The sequence below is a fragment of the Botryllus schlosseri genome, chromosome 1, assembly GCF_051294905.1.
Source record: "Botryllus schlosseri isolate E-star chromosome 1, Bs_hap1, whole genome shotgun sequence".
Lineage (NCBI taxonomy): Eukaryota > Metazoa > Chordata > Ascidiacea > Stolidobranchia > Styelidae > Botryllus > Botryllus schlosseri.
The window spans coordinates 21,336,570-21,356,908 of NC_137236.1; the positions used below are offsets into that span (position 1 = coordinate 21,336,570).

General features: G+C 38.4%; 1 protein-coding gene and 1 long non-coding RNA gene across 2 annotated transcripts in view; one reads left to right on the forward strand and one right to left on the reverse strand.

The window, feature by feature from the left end:
* Nucleotides 1-6,920, forward strand: part of LOC145433928 (uncharacterized) — a 108,509-nt gene extending 101,589 nt beyond the window's left edge. The window contains exons 25-26 of the mRNA XM_080311186.1: nt 4,943-5,014; nt 6,332-6,920. Coding sequence (XP_080167312.1) covers nt 4,943-5,014; nt 6,332-6,622 — 363 coding nt within the window. The 3' untranslated portion in view covers nt 6,623-6,920. The remainder of the gene's footprint in view (nt 1-4,942; nt 5,015-6,331) is intronic.
* Nucleotides 1-20,339, reverse strand: part of LOC145434526 (uncharacterized) — a 369,322-nt gene that overhangs the window by 79,128 nt on the left and 269,855 nt on the right. The gene's annotated exons all lie outside the window — the stretch shown is intronic.

The following is a 20,339-nucleotide window of genomic DNA, read 5'->3' on the forward strand; positions in this document are numbered from 1 at the left end:
GTTTCTGAGCCTCAGCGGTCGCACACTTTATGCTACTTATAAGATTTCTCGTAGCGCCTGTTCATTTTCAACGCAATTTCAGATGGTATATAGTTTTGACGCGAGTCAAGTCGAGTCATTTTCAATTCACCACCGAGTGAAGTCCGAATCCAAGTCATCGAGGAGAGGGTCGAGTCCGAGTCATGGTATTATGAATCGAGTGCGAGTCCAAGTCATTGTGATGACTACTCAGTTTCCAGTTAAAGTCTTGTTAAATCCACTTTTTATACCTCTGTTTGGTGATAATATCGGATGATTCGCATGTACAATATACTAATTTTCCTCACTTTTAGCAGTTTCTAGTCGCATTTTCAAGTACCAGTACTAAATAGACGAAATCCCAGTAGCGTGGTTACTTTACTATTCTTCGAAACTACAATGAAATATCGGTTTTGACCGTCCCGATCTCGAGTCAATGACTCGAGTCCAAGTCGAGTCAATACACAGATATACTCTAGTCCAGTGCTTTTCAACCTTTTTGAGCTCCATTCGCACTTTTTTCCTAAAATAAATTTCATTCGCACAAACTAACCGAAAATTGTCATACAAAAGGAAGTTGGAGATACTTAACAACATTTTGTTCAGATGTGCAACGAATTGGCTACTATGCAGATTAAGCTATCAAGTGTGTTATTAGAAAGGCAACTTTTTTCGCTCGTTTTGATATCAACTATTTTACTAAAACATTTTTCGGCCAAACAAGTTGTTAGGTATTGTACAAGAGCGTCTATTAGTGCGTGGATGGCCAGGTCTTAAAATCTGTTCTGCACTCTTATCAAAATACAGCGTATTATTAGCGAGCAAAAAATGCTTGTTGGCAGAAATCGTTTTTGAGAGCTGACTCAATGGTCCCGGAGGCTCCAGTTTGTCGAAAGAGTGAAAACCCACATGTTTATGTTGATAATTCTGCCTTATATAAAGGAAAATAAGGTTCAGAACGATCAAGGAGTGTAGGCACATTAGAGGTCGCTAGCTTATGATACGTTGCTCGAACTTGTGTCTTGTTTTCTCCCCATTTTCTGTCTCACGAATATATGCGAAGAGCAAATAAACTCACGATACTGTGTGTTCGTCTATTTAGCTCAATCTAAAATGAGAATTCATATCAATTTAATAACCTTGAAGCAGCTTTTCAGACTACCACCAAAATCTGAGTTTTTGTGACATATCTCGCAACCCGAGCCTTAATGAAAAATGAAAATGGAATTCATTTTTAATATTACAGTAGTATGCTACGATTTCGCGGACATGTAGGCTATGACATACAGAACGCACACACCACAATTCTACCCAACACAGCTCTCAAAACATGTCTGACGCACGCGATTTCAAATTAGGGTGATTAAATTCCTCTGCGTGTCGCAGTTGTTCTAGTCTACTCAGACTGCAAGAATTGGACTATTCCGTGCCGACAACGGAGCAGATCCATATCGAAAGGTTTGGCCATCCAGCATCGGCCATTGTTGGCCAAGCTGCTGTCGCCGCTTAGGATTTTGGCACCGCATTTTATCAGCGGTATGATGGCCCAAACCTTTACGTCTTCATGCGCCCCGACGCAGAAGGGGTTAGCCTCGAAGTCGAAATGAATGTGTCTTATTGGCCTGAACTCGCTCGTTGCACACCCCTACACTAGTTCATCCCATCGGTCTTCATCCATGTTTTCCAGAAAAACCATTCGGGCAAATCTTATCCTGAATTCAAATCAAAGGTCGGCAGATTCTCATGATCAAGTCGTATTTCTGCGTGTCTCGTTTATTGGCCACGGTACGCAACGCAGTGACCTTGGATATGTAAAAACTATCGCAGGATTTTTTGCAATAAATCAACCCAATATTACATATGCATATTAACAGATAGCTCTGGCACCTTGTCGACCCAAACTTATATACTTTGCGGGCCACACCTTAATAACCCTTCAATGGATGAAAATTTGCGTTACAGTAACTTGTAAATGTGAGTCTTTATTGATGGTATTTACTACTATCCTCGTGCCGTCAATTTGACGTCATTTTCTCAGCCTGTCAAAGGCTTAAACTGGCTGATATACTGTATGTCTGCCACTACATCATGGTGTGTGTATCTGCAGCTTCCAAACCAGACTTTCGGTTACGTAGGAATTATAGGGCAAAAATATTAGTTCACTATACGGTTCGTGAGAGCTACGATTAGTGGTGCGTCGTAACTTAAGCAAGTTACTATTACGTCGCAACTAGAAAAGCTATACTGCCCTTGAATTTCATATTAGGGCAATTTGAATTATTCTACGTCAGAAAAATTACCAATCATTTACGATTTTCATTCGCACTCAATCCGGATTTTCATTCGCCCCATTCGCACCACCTTCATCATTCGCACTGCAATTTTTTTCATTCGCACAAGTGTGAACCGTCACACAGGTCGAAAAGCACTGCTCTAGTCGAGTAGATTCATTTCCTTATTTTGAGAAAATCACTCGAGTCAAGTCGAGTCATCAGAAAATAGTGACTCGAGCCGAGTCATGACTCGGGTCATTACAACCCCGGCATCCAGGCATCACACTATTATGACATCCACTGGAATGGTCTGACTGGTATAGGAGCATTCTAAAAGTTACTTCCACTGGGAGTCACTTGGAGTTACATAATTGAAAGAGAATTTGTGACTTAATGAGCAAGTCCTCAGTCACTAAACATGGGACGTGAGACCATTGGGAACAATTGTGGACGTACCCGTAGGTCCGTGCGAGATCGCGTGTTCGCTGGCATTTTGCGCATAATTTCTAAATGCCAAAGAAATCGCTCGCGGCACACTTGCGAGACGTAAATCGAACACTGTTGCGCGGCACACCGGTTGAACGCCACTGGCTAAGATGTTGGCGTAAAAAGGGTAAGCATTTTCATCGCGGCCGTGTGGTGCTGAATTTGTCATGATTTTTCCTGCTTGCTAGCAACTTATTCGAGGTATGCACATGCACAATTGCGGTCAAATGTCGCAACTCAAAGAATGCTTAATGATTGATTTTAGTGAGTTTCAAATAAGTCATGAAGTTGATTTCACGAATACGAAAACTTAGTAATTTGATTCAGTGCACACACTGGTTCTAGCTTTACATAGTCATGTATAGTTGAAACCGGAATTAGTCGTCGAAGAACTAAATTTGACAGAGTCGAAAGTTGATTGCATTGACACCCAAAAGTAGAGCTGAAGTATAAATGATCTAAGTCTCATATGTCATTCAAATCTAACACGCATTGTTTTATGTCTGTATAATTGTAGAATACAGATCCGGTTCCATCCTCTGATATTTTTCAATCGGAAAAATGTCTACAAACATTGCAGTGTAACTTAATTGGAAGTAATGATGGAGCTCGTACCAGTGTATCAACACAGACTATAACCACAAAATTGCATGTATCATCGCATAGGCTCACGCAGGTGCGTTATGGAGATTGCAAGTTGCTATTTCGGTGAAAATCATAAGTTAATAAACAGGATATCAATCTAATGCTAATGTTGGTTGCGGACTAGAAAAATTCAGTGCTTTGTCAGTAATAAATTGAGCATTGTAAGTTGTGGCGACCATATGTTGGGTCGCGACTGACAGGTTGCCGACTACTAGCATAGCCGAACATACTACGCTATTGGTACTGGAACACATGTTATATCGCAGTTTATTTGTTTGCATCATTGCGTAAATACCTATATCGAATAGCCAGTAAACTTCAACGAAAAAGCAAAAAAGAAATATTTTTGAACAACCTATATTATAGGGCTCTAATCATTCCAAAATACCAATTTAATTTTTCATTTATGCCAAAACTGACAAAAATCCTATTTCTGATTTTCAAATCGATTGCATACCTCAGAAAATCCTTCACTTACTGTTCTCAGTTCAAATCTCTAATTCTGGATTTGACTTAACCACCCTGGTCGAGATATTTCCAAGACAGAAAAGATGAGCAGCCCGCATACGAAGGACAATTATATTTATGAAAACTTTTCTCATGTGTATAATAAAAAACAAAATATTTCAGATCGCTATCGCGTTTTGTTGTTTCACATTTATTATCGTAACTTCAACTCTAAAAGCAACCAAAAAGAGTCCTAAATATGTAGACATTGAAAATGTAGCATTTATAATTATATGTAAACTTTTTTATCTTGAAAATGATTTTCTGCTCTTTGCGTGGACTATCATCACGCAATATCGATATGACTTATGCATCAATATTATAAAAATAATTTTCTCGGGGCTATGTTACGCCACATCAATCTCCAACATGCATTTTAACTTCATTAAACCTGGTTTTCTTTGATTACAGATACATACATCGGTTGTTTTCTAGTGACGTTGAATGAGTTTGATTCCGGAATAAGTGGGGAAATATTGACGATCTTCATTAATTATATTGATGTAAAACTGGATACTTATATCTAATGAGACATTATCTTTGTTTTGTCTAATTTTGTCGATTGTACCTACATATTTCTGGTGGCAGTGATTCCCAAAACTTCCCGCATATACTTCACGGCCTGTTTTCGATGATAAGGCGACCTACATCGCCGACGTAAGAGACAAAGAGTTAGAGAATGGAATTGAAGTGCTGTTTAAATACATAATTATGTAGAAAATATTTATAATTAAAACGCCGTATTATTTCCATACATCAAAAATAAAATAATGACTGAGATAAGGGTCAACTGAGAAAGTATGAAAGTGTATCAAACATGGCATGAAACAATAAGGCTATGGTATGCAAAGTTGTAAGTAAGGTAGGGAACGAGTGAAGCCGATTTCGAAAATGGAAATTACCCGTATCATACCGTACCAAACTATGTCGTGAATAAGGCCAAAGTATAATTAAACAATATTCATTATAATCAATCAAATTCATTAATTTACCTCGGATATAATTCTCCTCAGGTAGACATCGTGGAAAAGCTCTCAATATGCATGCGGAAAATTGTTTCGGTTATCTCTCAAGGATTAAATGAGGTGAGAAAACATTTCGGTTCATGATTGATTGATGGAATTTCACGTAATCGTCAAGGTCTGCCGATCCATTTGATGACAAAGCAATAAATTTTTCATAAACCTGAAGTACCGGGCACATCCGTATTCATAATATATATCTTCGAGTCATGTGTGTATCTATGATGAGTAGGGCGTGTTTTTTTTACCTAAAAAAAGGAAAATTTTGACCTAAAAAATCCAAATTTTGACTTTTTTTGACCTAAAAAATCTGAATTTTGACCAAATTTTGACCTAACGTATGCAAATTAGGTGTTTTCCCACATAATGTGAAAATTGTACCACTTATCTTCATTTCTGGTTGGAACTGACTGTCCTAACGAAGTAGTTTGGGCTGAAAAAACGTTTTTGGCTTAGAAAAAGGCAACTTTTTACACAAAAAAAACAATATTTTAACGAAATCTGGCCCTATGAAGAATTCCAGTGGTTGGTTACAATATGTATCATGGTAGAAATAATTGAAAAATTTTGTAGTACAACGAGGATACTTTCTTACATTCTTGTGTAGAAAGTGCATGTCCTTACTAAGAAGATTGCCAATGACGTTCAACAGCAGCAGTTGTTGGCTGACAACACTCAAGTTGCGCGTAAACTGCTGGTGACACACTGTGTTGCTCATTCTGACGATGTTGTCAACATCACAATTTTTCATCATGCACTTTTTCATATAAGACTGTTCCATATCGCAAGAAGTCTTTCTTCAGTTAGGATATTGCGGTACGTTGACCATAACACCATGTTTAGCTACTTGTTTCATTTGACCGTTTATGATCCACAATGAGCAGACAATTAGCCGTTTACAACAGTAGGCCTATAAAATAGGCTACAAGCTGTAAAATATCAAATGATAAGTTCACCGACAGTGCAAAATCTACGTTGCAAACGAAATGCAGACGTGAAAAATTTTTTGACTTAATGAAAAATTTTGACAAATTTTGACCTAACGCTACAATTTTGACAAAATTTTGACAAATTTTGACATGTCAAAAAAAAAACGCCCTAATGATGAGGCATCTACAAAATTAAACCTTTTGGTACAACACAATACCAGATTAACAGATTCAAAAGGCTGCCGTGGCATTGATTGGAAGCGCTCATTGAAGGTGATGGACCTGTAACGCTCGTGTTACATATTGAAACTGAAGCAAATGTGTATTTTTGTGGTGTTCTCTGATGGTACCTTTAATTTCGGATACCTCAACGGCAGAAACAAACAACACTATAAGCATTTCACGCCCCATGCAGATGCACGCAATCTATGTCATCTATCATGTTTCTCAGAAACTGGCTGTGTACCATTATGAACGTGAAGTACTCCGATCCGCGTATATGACAGAGTGTGATGATGAATATAAGATGATGTACGAAACATGCATTGGTGGTTGCGAAATCCGACAGATTAAAAAATTGGTATACGAAGCTTCAGAGGTACAAAAACACCAGGAAGACCTTCTTGAGCGAAATGAAGATAACAAAGATACCACAATCTTCCCTGATAGAAGGAATATTCCCCTTCAACCCAGGAATATTTTTCGACGGATTTTAGACTATTTCAGATTATTATTTCCTTAGCCTCACATATGGTCGTAATTCATTGTTCCAACTTCAACAGCAATAATGTCATCTGTGTATAAACTGAAGTTCGACATATTTTAGAGACTGAGATTTTGTTCGTTATAGGTGATTTGACTATGCTCTTCGCCAGTAATATATTCACATAAATCATTATACAATTATATTTTCGATAAGTACAACGAATGTTGCAAATTTTGTTCATGGATGATTGTTAAAAACTTGATTTCACTAACTTGATCGAGACAGCACTAGAAGTAGCCGTTGTTATATTCTAAATAAATTGGTATCGAATAGACCTGGAGCTTATTTTTATACGGCAAAAACCTTTGTAGTATTTGTCGGTGTGACATTTTTAACTCAGGTGTTACAAAAATCGGGAAATCTGTTAAGTATACTCACTTAGATTTGAAGTAATATGAAGATATAATTATAGCCAGTAGTGTTAAGACATCGACGAAACGTTTACACAGGAGATTGAATGCGATGCACGGGATGTAATACTAAAATTTCATATCAGAATACCGATGTATCATACTAACAGCATACGAACACATTATGAATGTGACGCTCTGACTTTATTTACCGATACTAACGATTAAAAAAGAATATGTCTTCTAAATTTCGAGACCAGCTGGCTAGCTCAAATGCATGAAATGTGCAAATGAAATCGTTGCGACATCATACCTTGAAAGTAGTATCGTTGTCGGCTATTTGCGATGAAATACTTCGGCAATTTTCGTGATCTCACTTCATGGATACTCGGAAGTCAGAGAAGTATAATACGCGACTGCTACACTGTGAATTTTGATATATGTGATACAGTAGACAGTTGTTCAGACGCATCATGTTTATTTCATTTCCAAGCCTAACAATGGTTGTAAATCTGTTACAATATATTTTCAGAAATTTCAAAGATATGCGTTTAGCTAGATGCCATAACTTTTGAATATCGGCAGAGTATATCGAGGTTATCCGCGACAGTTCGATAGTTATCCTTTCTGTTGGAAATGCGATATCTGTCGGGAACTAGCATTAACCGCACTGGTCAAGGATGTCTATAGCTTGTTTATTGACGCAAATGAAGCTAATAAATGAAGAAGCTGATGAAGAGCAAATGAAGCTAAAGAAACGTGCTAATGAATAGTTAGCCAGCGTAAATGAAAGTTAGTTGAAATCTGATGATGGTAATGAAACATTTTTTTAAAAAAGAAACTTATGAAAGAATAATGAAGTTAATTAAACATGCTTACGAAAATGCAGCAGACAACGGAAGAGTGTCAGTGTGAATTTTCGAGTGCACTAATTCCGAATATGACCATATTGCATTTTCGAATTGGTTGTTGTTTTCGAGATGATCCGCACGCTTAGCGAAAAGAGTGGGTATGCAAACATAAAAGGTGTTACACGAAAACAGAACTCACGTAACCCTGCGGGTGTATATGACCAGAATGCTCCCCATTTCTCGTGTTGTACATCTGATATTTCACCCCATCCTTTAAAATTGACAGGGGTGTGAATTCCAATATATAGACCACACTTGAAATCCTATATCTTTTCCAGATGGCCTACTATTACCAATAAAAAGTCTCGATTGGATATATTTGATAAAAATTGAACCATAATAACATAAAATGGATACATATTTCGTGAAATAAAAAATACAGAGATACACAGCGACGGAGAAATCCTCTGAAATCTGTTCGAAGAACGTTGCCCATGTAATATTGGGACGGTGCCTCCTCCAGGTTTTCGTAAAACGCTCTTTACGACGAAGGTTGGTCACTATCTTCAGCAACTGATTGCGGCATCATCCTGAACTCAAAATGCATATTAACAGCACAATTAACAGGCACATGCTAACATATGTAAATATTGATTACTAAACAAACGACCACAATATTAGAAGCCTTTACGAAGTATTTATATTTTCACAAAGTACTTACAAAAAATCATGTTTCAACTGCTACTGAATTGCTGTTTAGACTGTGGCCCGATACTTAATGCTATAGGGAACATATTCTGACAGGATTACTGTATGTGTGGGCAACTAGGCATCAACAAGATGGAAATTCGTCGACAGTTGTCATGAAAACTACATCTAACGGGCATACTTGGACAATTAGAATACTTTCAGCTTTTCCCAATTGGATTGGAATTAAATTACAACAACTAAGTGTTTTTTTCTTTCGAATCAGAGTAGAATAGGAATTATGGGTAAACAGTTATTTCCGAATTAGATTAAAATTAGAATTACTGAATTCGCGGAAAATTCAATCAAACTCCGTTAATATCAAATCATAGTTCATCTTATAAGCATGAGAACACCAAAAATCTGTACATTGTACAGCAAGCTTGGCTCGTTTCGGACTATACAGTTCTCCTGAAGCTTTGACAGAAAACAACATAAATTAAATTAGAATTAAAGTTAAAGCATAGACAGATTTCACAAATTTAACAAGAATTGGATTACCGACATCTCGCTTAAATGAGTATAAGTTTAGTAACAGCACCTGTATCAGGAATAACTGAATATATTTTCGAAGATTCTGTCTCTTAGTATTGTCATTTTGTTTGTTTTGGGGTATTCATGGTGTTTGTCGACTGCTATGGTCATTTACACCAGGCCGATATTCTTCTTATTTTCCGTAACTGCCGACTTATAACACGGCCCACTTCTAGGCTTTTGTGAGACACCGCTGACGCGGATGAGGTTAGTATTGTCATATGCAATTTTACAGAAGATACACCCAGAGGTGGTCAAAGTAGTCTAGAAAACTACTCAAGTAGAAGTAGAAGTAGCGACGGAAAAATCTACTCAAGTACGAGTAGAAGTACTTCTTGAATAAGCCTCCTAAAACTACTTGAAGTAGAAGTAAAATTGACCGACTTTAAATCTACTTTTAAGTAAGTAAGTAGTTTGGAAAACAGTCTTACTTCCAGGGTTGTAACCAAGTCCCATGGTTCCGAGTCACGAGTCAATCATACTTTTGTTGTTTTGACTCGAGTCGAGTCGAGTCATTTTCAATTCATCACAGACTCGAGTCCGAGTCCAAGTCACCGTTTAAAGGGTCAAGTCCGAGTCATGGTGTTATGACTCGAGTCAAGTCCAAGTCACAGTATTGAAGTCATGTTCAACTCATGTTTTCAATCCTGCTTGGGTGATATCGAATTCCTTGTTTGCGAAACATGCTCATTTTGTCCCTATCAGAGTCTTGGCACGTGTTTATTTAGGCAGATAACGGACTGGTCCTGGCCTCATTTACCGATGCTAAAGATAACTTTACTAATCTTAGAACTTAAAATCAGATATCTCTCTTGTCAGTCTGATACATCACCAATACAAGCATTCAGTTTTTATTATGAGCACATCGACGATAGCTCACGAATAGCTGATAGAGAACCAACGAATTCACGTCTACATACTATCTGATAGAGAACCAACAAATTCACGTCAAGATACTAGTTGATAGAGAATCAATAGATGCATGTTTATGTAGAGGTATTTACAACAGGCCAGCATGCTGTAAAAGCGTACATGCAACTATGTGCATTGAGCAGTGAGCACAGAACAGATACCTTTTGATTATACTAAAGGTTTTCCCAATTGCATTACAGACTACATCGCAGTTACAGCATTGGAGAAATAATTGTACAATGGGGCTGTTCAAAAACATTTTTTCAAATTTTCCGGCTACTTCTTAAAATTGCTAGATTGCCTAAAAAATCAAATTTGGCTCAATTCCAACCAGTAGAAAGCAATCCTATGAAAGAAAATTTTAGACTAATTACAAATAGAGATTTTCGAATTGTACCGGCTATCTCATGATATTGTTACATTGTGTAAAAATATGATTCATAGCAAATTTGACTCAATTCCAACTAGAAAAAGTGAAGTTATTAGAGTAGAATTTTTGGATATGAAATAATAGTCGGCTTACCACTATGTAATTATATTATATGAAAGAATTTCTCACTAAAATACTCCATTTATTTTCAAATCCAAAATATTCTCCTCTCACATCATTGATTCCACTTTTTTCAAATTAAGCCAGATTCAGTGTTCCTTTTATGCAACATAACAATTTTATCAAGTAACCACCCAGTAAAATAAAAAAGAAGTTATTCTAGAACAGCCATATTGTACAAACATCACACAACATTAGCCATTCATAATTACTCACGTGCACAATGCACATACCTAACAAAACGTCAAATGGACGAGGGGCATTGTGCGTTTTCACAGACAGCAGATCAAATCAATGAGTTACACCTCAAAAATACTAATGTGGAAAGGATACCCTCAAATATGTTAAAGCGGCATGGCCGTAGAATGAATCCACATCTACAGAATACTCGTTCCACTAGTGCACTAGATCAGTGGTTCTCAACCTTTTTCACCTCGAGGACCATTAAAATTTCAAAAAATATTTGGTGGACCGGTGGACTTTGAGAAATTGAAATCAATTCAAAATGTAGAGTATGAAGCCGTTTTTTGCAAGTATATGTTGCTAGAAAGTGACATTTTTAGAGTTTATATCGTAATATCGTAATTGATTATGTTCATGATGGTATCCATGAGATTTTACGGTATAGTGAGTCTGCTGAGTCGAGGTAAAATTGCCTTTCCGTGCTTTACGTGCTACCGCCGCGAGTCGTTTACAGTCTTACGCGCCGTATGCCGTGGATTTAACCGACCACGCCAACTCGAATAATATTGTTTTCTTCGACAATATCGAGAGAAGAAGTGTTTTGGAGTCGAATTAAGCGCCTTGTCGAGCTACACCTTGCTGAATGTTCATTGCTCAATACCATCAAGCGTAGGCTACTCATGCTACTACGGATACAATGCGCCGCACGAAAACACCTGGCAACAGCTATACCTGCTGGTCAACGGCCATATACACAAAACCGTTCCGAGAAGGCACGTCGTCAGTCAACCCCCCCCCCCCCCGGAAATCGCTAGTCGTGGGCCCAACAGCTAGATGAATGCTTTCACCACCACGTGAGCACATCCATTCTACTAAGTGCAGGAAGAGAGTTTATGCAGCCGAAGCGCGGAAATTTTCTATAATTCATGACCGAATCCGTCAATAATATTGGGGATTGCGTACATATTGCTATAATTTTTTTATCCTCTCAGAATTATCAGATTCTTCGGTAGAGCTGAGTGAGATGTCGTCGTGGAAAATTTATGGCACGAAATCAAATTAAACTTATTCGGGCTGGACTGTTGCAATAATTACTTCGTTGCATGTCGTTACTTCATGACCTACTGTCTGTAATATGGTGAATAGATATTGAAATCGCCCAAGCGTGCTAAGCTAAAAGAGGCACACGATTCCAAATTGCTATTTCTTCACTGGAAAATAACTTTTCTTTGTGGGTGGCGTTTTTGCTGTTGGGTAGAGATTGCCAGGACAGCGAAAATCGGGTCCAGCCATATGTAGGTGCCTGTGGACAATTTGACATGTATATCGAAGTTTTGGACTACAAAATGGCAGTCGTTTTCGGCCAAGTTTTCTCGCTGCCAACTTTTTGGCCCACTTTTCGCAGTCCTGTGTTAGCCCAAACTTCATCATGTGTAGATGCGTCGTGGCGCGGCAATAGCTGACGCCGAAAATGCCTGATATTGCAAATCATGCGTATTTCTTGGCGGACGGGCACCCAATATTCAATTTATTTGGTGACACAAATAATCTATAATTTATGTTCATTCACGAAATAACTTTGGGCCCCCTTCAAGCTCGGCCCCTATCAACTACGGGTTTGTAGTGCGGCAGTTACTATACGTCCTAGGCTATAGTCATATTGCCCAAATGAATGAATGCAAAACGAACTTCGTGCAAACTGCGCATTTAGCGAGTCAGCTTGTCAGCTATCAATGGACAAGCCTAATTCAACATATAGCATCTTGAAATTAATGTATAAAATTGTAAAATACCTGGCGGACCGGCAGGAAAGTCGTCGCGGACCGGCGGTTGAGAACCACTGCACTAGATGCAGGAATTGACAAGCATTTTTGAACCACACTGAAGAGCATTGAATACTCATTCTTTCTAGTCGCCCATAAATGCAAAGAATCATCGCCTTCAAATCTACACATGAGCTTATCAGTCTCTTCACCATCTGAGTCATTTCATTGGCTCTAATTGAACTTTGATTCAATTGTTTGCTTGTATAATTGAAAAGTCTTGAGTACTTTAATTGCGGAGGATCTATTACCTCTTCATCACTGGACGATTTTGTACAATGCATTGCTACTATGTATCATTTTTTGTTGCTTTTACGGCGGCATATCTGATATCAGACAAGTGCAGCGAAAGCAGTGGTGACAAATAGCGATGTCAGCAGAATTCGTCGGATGCGTTGATCTAGCCATTATGATTCGCAAATTTCTTCATCTTCAAGTCATATAAAATAAGCCGAGTCAATGACTTGAGTCGAGTCATGCGTAATGAACTCGAGTACAAGTCGAGTCAATCCAAATATTGACTCGAGTCGAGTCGAGTCATTTTCCCATTTCAAGAAAATGACTCGAGTCAAGTCGAGTCATAAAAAAATCGTGACTCGAGTCTGACTCGAGTCATTACAACCCTGCTTACTTCGTTCGAATGGACTGTCAAAAGCTGCGAATTGAGCTATGCGGCAGGTGCAAAGAGCTTGATTCGTATTGATACATTCGAGAAGGTATCAATTTTCGACAACATAAGCATTGTTTCGCGCCATGGGATGGAAATTATAGTATTGATATGGGAATGCAATACTAACCCTTTGTTTACTAGAAGACCCCGTTAGATATGGCACCCTACCCCATATTATAACGCCCATAGTTCAGGTGAAGAGCAATACGTAGAAGTTGTATCGGATACGGTTTTATCACTTTTCGCGATTAGTATACGTAAAAAACAAATATTGTGGATCGTAAAAGTTATATTTAGTGTACATTTATTTGCGGAAAATAGAGGCATTACTACACTTGCTTTTAAACTCAAAATATGATACTCGCAATTGAAAGTGAAATACAAATACCACTTCTAAAAAGCAGAAAATATATTTCATGTATTTTGTCCATAAAGCTTCAAAGGTGATCTGCTGAAATAGGTGTAACGTTAGAAAAGCGGGAGTTTCCAGATCAGCAAGAAACGCAATGTGCTGCTAGATTACGATGCGATAGGTAACCGCTAGATTGCGAATCGGTAGTTTCAAACGTCATGATGGGCCATATTTACTGTGATGAAATATTTGCTATGGGCGACAATGAGGTATGAGAGGAACCAAGTAATCCGGTACCTGAATTATATTCACTGATACTTTCATGAAAACATATTTGTCACTCCACCACTACTATGAGCGAAGCACAACAAAATTTCTGGGATTTACTTGACTTTTATGAAAATTGAATGTTGATACTCCGTGAAAACAGCCCCGAAATTCCTCAGGCTATCTTTAATATTGGGGGAATAAACTACTTCTACTTGACAAACTGAAAATAGCGAAAAGTAAGTAAGTATATCACAAAATTTTACGAAGTAGAAGTAGAAGTACAGAAAATCAGATCTACTTGAGTAAGTACCAGAAGTAGAGGGAAACTACTTGAGTACTTCCAAAAAGTAGAAGTACTTCGTTACTGACCACCTCTGCACATAACAATTTTGAAAGTAGACATCACCGAAAAACTGCTTACCATACTTGAATAGCCTACTTTTCCGACATTTCGTATTCTAATCCCACTTGATATAGCATTGAAATGTAGTGTGAACTGATACATCTATACTTGTAATAGACCAAAAATTGACCGTTGCATTTCTACATCGACTTGAGTAGCAACGCTTGTAACTTTGACCATCTCTGCTTTGATTTACCTTATATCAGGGTTGTAACCAAGTCACCATGCCCCGAGTCACAAGTCAATCTCACTTCTATAGTTTTGAATCGAGTCAATTCAAATGGTTTTCAATTCACCTTCGAGTCAAGTCCGAGTCCAAGTCAGCGAGCAGAGGATCGAGTCAGTATCATGGTATTATGACTCGAGTCGAGTCCAAGTCATTGTGTTGATTGATAAATTTCCAGTTAAAGTCTTGTTAAATTAGGCTTACCATACGTCCTCTTTTAAGAGGATTTGTCCTCTTTTTTGACTTTTTTGAAAGTGTCCTCGGAGGACGCCCTTTTGTCCTCTTTTTTGAGATTTTGTCCTCTTTTTTGAAAATTTAGGTCAGATTTAGAGCAAATTGCGAGTGATATGCCGTAAATTAGCACAGAAGTGAAGCTCCGGCGGGTATTTCGGAGTGAAAAACGGTGATTTTAGCTCTGAGCGAAAAGATTACCTTTTTTTTTTTTTTTTTTTTAGTCATCCACCTGGCAATGTGGGGAGAAAACGGTATTTTGAGCTCTGAGCAGAAGTGATGACCTTTTTTTTTTTTTTTTATAAGTCAACCGATCACAAAGTGGGAAAAATTAACCGGTTTTTCAAAATGCTACTCCGGTTTCGCATCTTGCAAATTTCTGAAAAAGTGTCCTCTTTTTACGTTTTCAAAATATGGTAAGCCTATGTTAAATCCACTTTTCATAACTACGTCGGGCAGTCCATGAGAAGCAACCATGTCATGTTCCACTCTGCTTCAGAGATTGAGATATTTCCAAAGATTGTAGTCAAAATGAATAATACTTTGACGATTGGTGCCGGATTGGATTGATACTCATTGGATCGATTGATGCAGAGAAAATAGTCTTGCCGAAAGACTATGCATATTATTTGAGTGCGAGATGTGAGGAGATGGACACTACAATGCAATCTTTGGATAATTCCGTGTGCCTTGTGAATATGACAACCAAGTTCAGCTGCAACTGCCATTGAAAGACATGTTACATTACAGATAATATTGCTTTACTTGTACTAGCAGGAAAAAGATATGCAGCTACTGCAAAACTGAAGATATTCTCATGTCGCAGAAACAGCAACGAAATTCGTGAGCAGGGAAGCTTATCAAAGAGACAAGAAAACAACAACAATGATAAATTTGATACGGACATTTTTGCCAATCCATCGAGCAGACTACCTCATTATCAGCATGAGATTAAATTTTGATCCGTTATTGGAATCATTTTCAGCTTGATCAGGAAATCTGGCCGCACCTGCGCTATGGTAATTTTCAAAGAATAATTAATTTCTAAACAGGATTGAAACATACAGTGTTCAAATGTCTTGGTACTTGATGCTTCAATGCCCTCCGATGCTCAACGTCATGTAAAATCTCTTCTCCACCATCCAACTGCAGTCCTGTTATTGTCATTAAGAGAGAATAAGAAAGCTCGAAAAAATAACATTTGAGGATATATATTTTTGTTACGTGACAAGAAACATTGACGCTATCAATTATTAGGCACAGTTATTCGATTGTTCATAATAGCACAACACAGTTTCATAAATTACAACAAAAATAGATGCACACAGTACATTTATCGAATGGCTTAAACATAGGTATATCTGATATTGTAATTTGCATAAACATGAAAATCCATTTTTCCTACATATTGACTTGACTTAAATGCTTTCCGTTGACTAGCATTTTGGTTCTTGATATTCTGAATTTAGATGACAACAAGTCTGACATAATAACAAAAGTCGTTTATGCAGTTTTTAGGTTTTACAGTAAATAAAATATCTATACCCTGTATAAAATTCTCAATGATATTATGGTGTTGGTTTCCTCATTGAAATTTAGTCACGACTAGTATCAGTGCATTTAGGAGTCCATGAAGGGGTTAGGTATTTAAGCTGTTCAAAATCCTGCTTCCGTAATACCCATCCGATGACACATAGTCTGGCGCTCGGATTCGATCAACTTCTTCTATGATCACTTCAACCGTTGAGGGAATAGATGGTGATGTGTAAGTTGGTAAATTTGTTGATTGAAGGTAATTGTTGCACAGTCTCTATTCCATCTTATTCTCCGAACTCGCCATCTTGCAAGTCAACTATGATTGTAAGAGTTGACAAACTGGACATGGACAACATTACAATTAAATGACTATACAAATTATATGCTGTGAACAATCATTTATATATCATTGGCTGTGCACAAGTCTATCAAACCTGAAATGGACAGTGGCGGGAACTTTCTACCTATTTTGGGTCGCTCTTGCGCACACATACACTTATAAGATATACCATCATAGCATGGTAAATTATACTCATGAAGTAGTTTGAAAAAGTAGGTTAAGACCAGATTTTGCAAACGTTTGTTAGTCAATTGAATATTGAAATCTACTTGTTTAAGCAGAAAATGAACGGTCTGAAAAGTACTCGAGTAGTATGAAGAAATCAGTTAGACTATACTTTATATACATCTGTTAGTCAATTGCATACTGTATCTACAAGCTGCTGACGATTACTCCTAATTAGTATAAAACAAAAATATTTATATTTATTCAATTGTATATAGGAGCATTCGAATCACAAGATGAATCTCCGTAACAAAGGAATAATGACTATTATTACTTCAAAAACGTGATGCTTTTTGCGATATCCTCAAGAAGATTTTTCCTACTTTCACAAATTCAGAAGACCTGACTTTAGGGTCAGTTTTAGAACCTGCATGAATTGACTTGGAAAATTTAGAAATGACTTCGTGACTTGATTAAAATTTGCAATGACTTGAAGATAGTAACCTGGTCCCAACTCTAGCTCGTACTATGAAGTATCCACCGTTATTTGATACTGCGACACCACCTCCGATCACAATGTTCATCACGTAGGCATACTGGTATATCAGTTTCGTCTTAATATTAGGCCATGCTACTGGTATTGGCCAAAACCTGTACAGTATGCACACATTTCACCTGCAACAGAGGTCTCAATAAAAAACTTGTTCACTACGTTAACGCCAGTTCCCGAAGAAAGATTGCTGGATACCCGTTTGTTTACATCGATTTCATACCCCTGGTGAAGCATGACTCGCGACGCGCTCAAACGCAGCGCTCACTGGAGTTTCCAATCATTGTATAATGTATATATATCATTTATTGATATAAATAGATGCTTAAAGCGGATTCATTTGGTTTTGTCTATAATCGTAACGATTTACTTGCGACGTTCTGGACTCTATAAATTTTCAGCTGCATGAAAGTATGAGCAGATCACACTCGGAGTTCGGGGAAGCGAATGGCGCAGTTGGTTGAACACTGCAGTGACGACATCAATGGTTGCTGGTTCGAGTGTCGGCTCTTCCATGTTTCTATGTGTCGGAGGTTTATCTGGACTCCTCATCGCCGATCCCGCTGTAAATACAGTGCATTGAAAAGCTCATAGGAAGAGAGAGTCGAACTCTTGAAAGATGGCAGCAAATGAACCGGAAAAAGGACGCAAGACAAGCGTAAAAAAGATCTTATGAAATCTACTGTGCCGGCGCATATGACCAAGTTGTTGAACGTGCCAGTTAAGTGTCAATAAAACAAACAAACACTGGGAATTAGTAACAAATGAATCTGGTTGTTTCTCCCCACATTCCCTTCATCAGTAGATTTGAATATCAGTTGCCACTGGTTTCCACATACTGTTCAAATACCGCGCTACCGGTGGGGCATGAGTACAATGGACGGAACGGGACGCATCTTGCGTCACACTCGCGGGGGACACTAGAGACATTTGTCGACATCCATGCTATACATTGAAAAACGATAACATTCCTCGACAACTTTCAAAAAAAAATGGGCTAAAAACTTTAATGATTGATGTAGGCTGATTGTCGGTTTCCGAATTTGATTCTGAGCTCAGAATTGCTCTATCACTTCCGATTTTTTCCCTATCTATATTTCAAATCTCGTTAGTTACATTACGGCAGTGCTTTTCAACATTTTTGAGCTCCATTCACACATTTTTTTGAAAAATAATTTCATTCGCACCAGCTAGCTGAAATTTAGTACACGAAACGAAAATGAAGAAACTTATCACTTTTGCATTCGAAGAGCTTCTTAGGGGAACAGAGCTTCATTATTTTGCCTTCAGCGTATCGTATTATTGACTAATGAAGCACTAAAATCACTGCAGTAGAAAAATCACAGATATCACACTCCCGTTTTTGTCAAGAAGTTCGTTGTATTTTCGGGGGGTATCAAGCAGTGATTTCCTTGGCAGCTTCTGGGGCGAACCCGAAAACAATATTCAATCGCCTCAATATCACTTTTCCACTAAATGCACATGTGTATTTATCCGTTAGGTGTCTATACCTTCTCTTCATTTCCGCTAGTAATTATTTCGTCGATATGTTACTTATCATTCTTGTGTAGGGCGTTCTGACAGTAGCATGTGTTTCCTGATTCACTTCTGTTCAAACGTTTATACTATTTGTAACATAGTCTACACTTTTAGTGAATAAAAGCCTAGAAAGCCGTATGTCTATTGGTGGATTTTCCTCGCAAGGTCACAACAATTTTATTGACTAAGATCATGGACTGGTTCTCTGGAAACGTATATTCGAGTGCCAATACTCGAAATCCTTCCAAGTTCTCCGGATTCCCTAAAGGTCTTCAATCACTGGGAAAAGATGCTGAACAATTTTAGCACTGCAGTTGAGACTCCGAATACACCAGTTCCTAACTCTTTTGAAAATCCCCACGCAGCTGTCATCGATAAGTTGGAGATCGTTACAGGGTAAGTGTCTCCCGACGTCTATTCATTGTTCGAACAGCTAGATACCTTCACGGCAGCAATAGACCTGCTTAGATCCAGGTATCGAAAGAAAAAGAACGTCATTTATGCAAGACATCTGCTGGCCATTGCGAAACAAGATTCAGGCAAATCTATCACCGATTTCCCACAGGATTTGCTCATGCTTGCTCGTGATTGTTCGTTCAAGAATGTATATGCGAACCAGCACAGACAAGAAGCCGTACGGAGTTCACTATAATTACTGGTTTACACTCGTCAGCTATTCGTCTGCGCTGACTCGAACATGACGATTTGACGCTGGAAAAGGCCATTAAAATTGCAGAGTGTCTGGAACAGGCACATAAGTTTTCTAGTTCCTATGAGCCGCAGAGTCAAACCTGTTCGGAATGTCAACAGCGATCACTCTGCTAATAGTTCCAATTTATCGGCGTTCAAATGCGATGTGATTGCCACGATTACATTAAAGAAGAAGTGCATTTTCTTCGGAAAAATTCACGAAAGAACATCTTGTCCCGCGAAAGATGCTTCATGCTTTCATGGTGGCGTGCGGGGACACTATGCGAAAGTGTGCAAATTGCGTATCGGAGGAGAACCTGCTGCCTCGTTGAACTCGTTAGTCTCTGGCTCGGCACTTGCTAGAATACCCGACTCTCTTCGGTATTCTTGCCTCGACGTCTCCGTTGCGCAATACAAAGTGAAGGCTTCGATAGATTCCGGTGCTTATGAATCGGTGAATCCCTATCAAACTTCCTCGGCCTTCGCCCGTTTGGTCGCAAGTACTCCATCACATTCGCAGGGAAGAGCTCCGTAACAACGGTTCTCGGGTAAAATGAAGCTTCACTCGAGATACCGGGCTGTAATTACGGCAAAGTCAAATTCAGAGTCGTTAAACTTCTCATTGCTGATGTGATCCTGGGATTAGAATTCATGAAGCAGCATGGGAAAGTTGTATTTGAATTTTGCGGACCATCGAAGGATCTCATCATTTCGAATGGTTTACATTGCGCCGTAGCAGCTGGGAGAGTATCCGCACCTCCTCAAATATTC